This window comes from Ixodes scapularis, unplaced genomic scaffold, assembly GCF_016920785.2.
Source record: "Ixodes scapularis isolate PalLabHiFi unplaced genomic scaffold, ASM1692078v2 ptg000919l_1__unscaffolded, whole genome shotgun sequence".
NCBI classification, from domain to species: Eukaryota; Metazoa; Arthropoda; class Arachnida; order Ixodida; family Ixodidae; genus Ixodes; species Ixodes scapularis.
In genome coordinates this window covers 124,654-132,586 of record NW_024610068.1, presented here as the reverse complement: position 1 = coordinate 132,586, position 7,933 = coordinate 124,654, and the positions used below count along the sequence as shown (strand labels likewise).

Here is a 7,933-nt window from a genome sequence, read left to right as displayed (position 1 = left end):
CTAATCTTTTTGAATATTTGCAACTACCCAACTTCCAAACCCTTTATGTTCATTCAGTGGTATTGCGGCACTTTTGGAATTCTGATTTCAAAATCTTAAGCCCACCCACACGTGATCTTCGACATACTCACCCTTTTCACATACCTTTTTCCCGCACTCGTTATGGCAAAAGTACGCGTGCGTTTTATGTGCCATATATTTTTTCTCACTTACCACCTGAACTTCTAAACCAAACACCCCTGGGCAAAGTTAAAAAGATGCTTAGAGGTATTTCGTTTTAATAGCGAACTATTGGTTTCGTTTTAGTTGCGAACTATCACAGACTCATTTTGCTAAGTAATGTGTGCCAATATTAAGCGCCTGCCTTTCTGGAACATTAATGAATATTCTGCTGTTTGTAGGACATTTTAACAGAAGACCTTCCGTGATTTTTTTTTTTTTTTTTTTGTGCATATTTTCCAGTTTTGTGGTATTTCATTTTCCTTTGACATTGCTATTGATTTCCGTTTTAGTCTGTACATAATATCTCTTCGCGTAAAATCTTCAAGTTATAACTAGAGTGACTAACTTCATGGAATTGTGTTTACATCTTTTTTTTTTGTCTGTTTTATATTATTGTATTTTCAGTAACTACCCATGCTACATATCGTTTTTTTTTTATTGGAGGATGGCGTCGCACAAGCCACGTGTTGGCTTTGATGCATCCGCAATACCAAACTTTTCTATGATGGTAGCAATAAACAATTATTATTATTATTATTATAAATAGGGACAACTGAGTTCTTTATCACAAAAAAAAAAAATCCTTCAATGCACTTACAATGCCGATGCGTAAATTCCTGATATACGGTAGTTCAGTTATTAAAACCGAGCAGGTACACCTCACGGACACATGCACACTTTCAGTAAGCACGTTTAGCGAAAACCACGAACTCGCAAGCAGCACCTGCGCATGCCATCGTTGAAAAATCCTGAGCACAGTCACGGTGTCGTCCCTGATGCCGTCGCGGCGGCGTCTTCGACGTCTTTTTCGCTCGCTGGATGCTTCTGAAGCTGGAAAGGTTGATGGATTGATTTACTGATGATTAGCTCCATCTCTATTGTCACTCTCAGTAGCAGTGCATTTATGATTATCAAATGTATAACGTCTGTGTACGTATCTTTGTGCATTTAATTGTACCCCCTCCTACAATAACCCGAAATGGTTGGCAGTATTTGAAATAAAAAGGAAAAAAAAAGGTGTATGGTGAGATTATAATCTCAGTACTCTTTCTCTCCCCCCTCTCTGTCCAATGGCCAGGAGCGTCGGCGAGCGACCTTGGAAGCGCACGGGGCCCTCTGGTCGACGTCCAGGATGCACCGGCCGGTGTCTGCGCAGACCCGAAACGAGAACGTGATGAAGCTGGCTGCGGGTCGGCAGCTCCACACCACCGAGGATCCCGTGGAGAAGCTGAGGCTGCTCTGCCTGCAGCGGGGCTCCGCAGGCATCCTGGGCCTCGGCAGGTGAGGGACACGGCAAGACGACAAAGGGGAGCCAGAGTTACTCCTTTGCAGCACCCCCTAGACTCGCTCTGTTTTACGGAGTCCCCTTAATCTGGGAAAGGAGTAACATCACACTCAGAATTTGTTTACACCCATACTGGTGTCTTTTGTTTGGTTTGTCCCAGGCGTAGCACCCGCACGTGTATGTTTCACGCCTGCAGACAGTTTGTGTGACCAATGTCACACATTGGTCGCACATTGAGGGTGATCTAGCAGCAGCTTGGTTTCCGCCTATGCCACAAAAGAAAAGTGTTCGTTTGGTGCAACAGCGCTGCATGGGTGTAGCGATGGATTAGTCGACGTAGCGCCCTTTTCACACCCAAAAGGGTGTAGACATTTTTAGAGTGTTGACTCTTTTTTCTTGAAAGGTCATGACAGGTCAGAGTGAACACGAGTTAATTTCGAAGTGAAGCGGCTTTTTACAGAGTGTAATAGACAACCGACGCAGCAAAGAGAGTAAATGCGAATATTTTCCACGCTTTCTTGTTTCCTGTCTTTGCTCTGAACGGCTCAGGGTCTTCCGGCGCATGGACGACAACGGGAGCGGCGACTTGTCGCGCGAGGAGTTCGTCAAGGGCCTCGACGACTCTGGAATGTCGCCCTTCCTGGAAGGAGAGGACTACGACAAGCTCTTCGACCGCTTCGACGCTGACGGCTCGGGGACCATCAAGTTCGACGAATTCATGCGTGCCATCAGGGTAACGAATACCGTTTCCGAAAAACAATGGTCCCGAATCATTTGACTATGTTCGCGGTGGTATGTCTTGTGTTCCAAGTAAGTTGACCATGTTAAACAAGTCGCGAAGTCTGTTCCCTTCCGGCTTTGAATGTTCTTGAGGTAAAATTAAAAGTAATAAAAGCCCTGTTTGAACATAAAAAAATTACGTTATGTAAACTTACAACTTTTGCAACAAAAATCTAGCGCCTATCTTATTGTCTAAATATCAACCACGTGCGGGTCACACCACAGGGACAGCAAGCTTTTGCTCGAAATTACACCAAAATATTATTTAAGAGAAATAAACCAAATGTCGCTACGTCACTCTAAACTTATAATCGGCGCCGCTCGGCGGAAGTACGGCGGCAAGGTGCGTGCGCGCGATCCCAGTCGAACCGGAGTTTCGGAGAGCGGGGAAGGGCAACTAAAAAAGGTCAGGTTGAAACGCGTGGACGATCCCAAGTGGCGGAGCTCATAACCACGCCAGCCTCCAAGCAGCTTTGCCTGTGCTGGGCCAGTTGACGTCACGTCTCCCATGGTGCATCGCGCTCTCCGATGGCTGATCTTCGAGCACTCGCATAAAATCGCAGGCCTCATTTAAGTGGTATTGATTGGGCCCCATTGAGTCGATGTAATCTAGCCTTTCTGAGACTGAAGACATAAAGATATAATTTCCTACTAGCTTAGGCCACCAAACGGCGCCCCCACCCCTCTTGTAAGTAATTTTCTGGGGGCGACTCCACTCCGCGGTGTACAATCCGATTGGCTCAGCTGCTGAAGCTGAACCTATCGGACACGGCAACCCTGTGGATCGTTTGGTGTACTCTGCATAATCCGGCCCTGCGCATATAATTAATCTACTTCGTAACGCACTATTCCTTTGTTACTGTGGACACCTGAATTTGACGAAGCACGGTAAGGAAGTGGACGAGGACACCACATGTTTAAGCTGTGTCTTCGTTCACTCCTCTACTTTCGTGTTTCAATCGAACTATCAATCAGTTATTTGTTTTAAGGCGAAAATAAGGAACTCTCCTTGGAAGGCCCAAAGGCACCCGGCGAAACAAATCAAATCAAATTTAGCTGTCTGCACAAACAAGTATGAACCATCCAGGGGCCCCAAATTCGTCAAACATAAAGTTGGGGCCGTAGTATCCGGAGCGCGTCGATTGAACTCCAAGGACGACAACGACGAGTTTTTGTCGCCGAGGTCCAATCAGCGCGCTCCGAAAGGTATCGACTTGTCCCATGGCTGAACAATAGCCCGAAATAACCTTCCCGCAGCCTCGGATGACGCCGTCGAGGCTGGCCCTGGTGGAGAAGGCCTTCGCCAAGCTGGACCGGTCGGGCGACGGCCAGGTGACCTACGAGGACATGCAGGGCGTGTACAGCGTGCGCAACCATCCGGACTACCTGAACGGGGAGAAGACCGAGAAGGAGCTCCTCACCAAGTTCCTGGCCAGCTTCGAGCAGGGCGGGGTCGTCGACGGAGCCGTGAGTATAGACGCGCTAACACGATGGATTACAAACGCACAAGCGTCGAGAGAAGCGTCTACTCGTATTCCCAGTGTCAACAACAGCGCCACCGCAGTGGAATGACGCTGAAGAGTTGAGTTGGTGTATACACGGCTTGCAGATGATGTCATCGCTCAATGCTAATGACCACCTCTCTTGCAAAAAAAAAACAAAAAAAACTCTGCGTTTTGCAAAATTAGCTTAGCGAATGATGAGGCGGAACATCCGTTTATACCTAAAAATGAAGCCTGCGCTGTGGCATTACGGAATGCAACGCGTCATGCTTGCATTGCGTAATGCCACAGTGCGGACTTCATTTTGAGGTCTAGACAGATGTTCCGCCTCTTCATTCGCTGAGCTGATCTCGCAGATCGCAGAGATTGGCTCTTTGATTGTCTTGCGGGTAAGTAGACGCGCAGGCATTTCTGCGCGTCTTTTTGTGTTTACGCAATACATTGACTCCCACCTGAAACGGAGCGCAAATCACTTCCTCTGCGGCCACCAGCCGCCTAGAGAGGGCGCCATAAGTTGCATTGTTATTTCAGGTGAAAGTATACGTGGAAGCCAGTTTATTCTTGCGATTTCCATACCCTTTTTCCCTCTTCAGCCTCTCTCTTTCTCTATCTTCTGCATGCCGTCATTATTTAGCAACGATACCAACCAATCACGGCGTCACGTGCGTCCATGGGACGAAATGATTGGCCGGTGCCCCTTTTTCTCTCTCTGTTTTGGCTCTGCCTTCCTCAACTGCACGACGCCATATCTGAGCAAGAGGCGCAGGCGAGCACGAAAAGTTTGAACATTAAGTCGCGTTATTTTTTTCTGCATAGGCGAGACTAGTAAAAAAAAAAAAAAATTAGTAGTTTTCTTTGGTTTATTAGTGCTCGCAGTGAGCAGAAATTTATGGTGCCTACATCACTTCACCTCGGCTCTGTTTCTCCCTCGATCGTGTGGCGACAAATAATCCGTTTGGTCTCGCTTGCCGAACGTTAAACAAAGGAAAAATGAAAGACGTTTACAATTCTCTGTAGTGCCGAATTAGAGCGCAGCTCTTGAGGAGGAGGAGGAGAGGGTATGCCCCTCCCCCTCCGTACCCTCCCCTCCTCCTGGCCTGCTACCCTCCCATTAAGCGGGGAATTTTTGTCAAATTTCTCGCTAAATATAGCGGAATAAATTCCCCGCTAAATTTATTTGGGAAATTTTTTTTTTCTTTCGCTAAATGTAGGCGCCGTGTGACGTCACGAGGGTGACGTCATTACGGGGAACGTCCCATAATGCAACGCGCGGTTACGCCGACGGCGACGCCGCTCAAGTCGCGAAGACGGGCGCATAAGGGCTGCTCTCTAAAAATTCCGGAAACCTCAAAAATAGCAAAACAAGTAGAATAAAAACTGCAGCCAATGGTCATCTTGTAACCTACAACGTCACGCGCGGGACGCGATATGCTGTAATGAGCGTGGAATCGTACGCGGAAAAGAGCCATACATGTGTTCATCGCTATCAGCTTCCGTTTCACATTGAGATGAAAGTTACGCCTAGAGTATTTACACTCCATTCGCTCGTGGATTCCGCCGCCATTTTGGTGCACATATGTATCTATTAGTAATTTTCATTAGGTCAGAGAGCCCTTCATTTCTAAATCAATTTCTTCGTTATTTTTAATAATTTGCAAGGAATCGCAAACCTATACGGGTTTGTGATGTTAGGGTAGGTAATGTTAGTTATGTAGGGTGTTTTAAAAAATAGGTCCCCAAAGAAGGCCCCAGGCCTTCTGTGGTAAACTCTACATAGTTAAATAAGAAAAAAAATACAAGTGCAAATACAATTTGGAAATGCGCCTTCCCGAGCTTCAGATACGGTGTCCGGAAGCCCGGGAGGTAATGTTCTTTTTCTGCGTTTTAGACGGTTTAAAAATTTGAAAAAAAAAATGGATGAGATTTTAAATAACTGGCAACAATGATTTTAAGCTCCAAGATGGCTGACGTGTCGTTACTCCGAAGCTTAGCTTACTTAGTTGCTCTAATAATAACAGCAGCGGTGACCTCTTTGTTCGTTGCAGGTGACCAAGGACGAGTTCATCGACTACTACGCGGGGGTGAGCGCCTCCATCGACGAGGACGCCTACTTCGACCTCATGATGAGGACCTGCTGGAAGCTCTAGCCGTCCCTGCTGCACCACCATCGATGTCTGCAACCGATCGAACTACGCGAACTTCCCAACGGCCGCCCCCCTCACTCCCTCTCCCTAAGGGGGGGACGTCCTGTACCCTATCAACGAATCAACAACGACGCGCGATTTAACCGAGCCAATAAATGTTCCTGGTCTACAGTCGGCACTGCTCAGCAAACCGATGCGCCACAGCGCTCGCCGAACATGTCAGAACGCGGAACGCCTACGCACGGCGTTGACGAATGCGGTGGAGACAAAAAAATTATAGAGGCGTTTTTTTAGCAAAAAAGTGAAAGCCGTTTACAACTCCTTGTAACACCGAATTAGAGCGCAGCTCTTGAGGAGGAGGAGGGAAGGGTACTGGGGGGTTAAGTGACCTTGGGGGGTCACGTGACGATGCCGATGATGTCATCAGTGACGTCACTGATGACGTCATCCATGATGATGCGGATGCCGGTGACGTCATCAGTGACGTCACTGATGACGTCATCAGTGACGATGCCGATGCGGATGCCGGTGAGATCATCAGTGACGTCACTGATGACGTCATCAGTGACGATGACGATGCGGACTCTGATGACATGATCAGCAATGATGACGATGTCGGTGACGTCATCAGTGACGTCACTGATGACGTAATCCGTGATGATGACGATGCGGATGCCGGTGACGTCATCAGTGACGTAACTGATGACGTCATCAGTGATGATGACGATGCGGATGCCGGTGAGGTCATCAGTGACGTCACTGATGACGTCATCAGTGATGATGATGACGACGATGTGGATGCCGGTGACGTCATCAGTGACGATGACGTCATCGGGGAGGTCACATGACCTCGGCGGGGGTCACGTGACCCTGGGGGTGGTCACGGGACCTCGGGGGGTCACGTGACCTTGGGGGCCACGTGACCTTGGGATGACCTTGGGGCTACGTGGCCTTGGGATGACCTTGGGGGTCGCGTGACCTTGGGGTGACCTTGGTTACGCTGGTGCCGACGCCAACGGCGACCCCGACGCCGCTCAAGCCGGGAACGGGCCTCTAAAAGCTGCGCTCTAAAAAGACAGCTAGCTTTAGGTCCACCCAAAGCCGTATATGTTGAGAGCTTGGCCATTCACTGGGAAGTGTAGGAGACAAATGAGGAGGCACCAATGGCCGAAAGCGGACTGGGCGTGTTCCAGGGCGTCTTCACAAATTCGAATGAGGCCAACGAGAAGCCGGAAATAATACCCTGGGCCCGTTTGCTCGAAGCTGGTTAACTAACCGCGGTAAACCGGATTTCCCTACGAGGGGGAATTTCGCGTCACGTGACCGGCAGAGTGAGTACGGCGGGGAAACATGGCGGTGCCCCGGTGAGTGAGCGCCGCTCGCTTTGGAACTAATACGTCGTAGTAGCTGCAGTAGCGGGCGTGTGAGTCAGCAATGAATGGTGCAGGAGGTTTTCGCGTTGCTTTACCTCACTTAAAACGCAAAACGTGAGCAATGACCTCGCCGCATTTTTTAGATAGACTTTCGACTCTGGCCATTCCTAAGCCTAAATGAACGCGATAGTTGTCGGCATGGCAACGTCTTTGGAAAGTGGATTGCCTTGACCCCATCGGTCGGGTATTGATAGCACACAAAAGCAGACAGCGTTCCCATAGACCTTTTTCTAAATTTAAGAAGCACCGAGGTGCATGCTACGAGTGTAGTTACACGCGCTGCACCTGCTAGCGTCTGCAGTAATAACTGTTTTGAAGCAAAACGCCTAAAACAAATTTTGCCATGCGCGCGCGTTCGTCAAAGATTTATTATGATTGTTTACTTCAAATCTTTTATAAGTGGAAGGCCAGCGCGCGCGGATCGTAGAATTGCACTTCCAGCGCTCTTCTCGATGTTCGGGTAATTTACTACTAGGTCAATTTTCAGTGGAGCCGAGTTACAGGTTTTTCAATTTATGACGGTGTTATTACGGTTCCTACATGCTGGCCAACCTAGGGCGCCTACAT

At 48.4% G+C, this 7,933-nt stretch overlaps 1 protein-coding gene across 1 annotated transcript; it reads left to right on the top strand.

Annotated features, from left to right (window-relative positions):
- Nucleotides 1-1,304: 1,304 nt before the first annotated feature.
- On the top strand, nt 1,305-6,103 carry LOC120849685 (calcyphosin-like protein). Its single transcript, XM_042288033.1, has 4 exons — nt 1,305-1,503; nt 2,057-2,240; nt 3,545-3,754; nt 5,835-6,103. The coding sequence occupies exons 1-4, from the start codon at nt 1,355-1,357 to the stop codon at nt 5,934-5,936; spliced, it is 645 nt and encodes a 214-aa protein (XP_042143967.1). The 5' UTR covers nt 1,305-1,354; the 3' UTR covers nt 5,937-6,103.
- The last annotated feature ends 1,830 nt before the right edge of the window (nt 6,104-7,933 follow it).

Coding starts and splice junctions, on each gene's coding strand:
- LOC120849685 (XM_042288033.1), top strand. CDS start 1,355: ATGCACCGGCCGGTGTCTGCGCAGACCCGAAACGAGAACGTGATGAAG. Junction 1,504..2,056: donor GGCATCCTGGGCCTCGGCAG/GTGAGGGACACG, acceptor TGAACGGCTCAG/GGTCTTCCGGCGCATGGACG. Junction 3,755..5,834: donor GCGGGGTCGTCGACGGAGCC/GTGAGTATAGAC, acceptor TGTTCGTTGCAG/GTGACCAAGGACGAGTTCAT.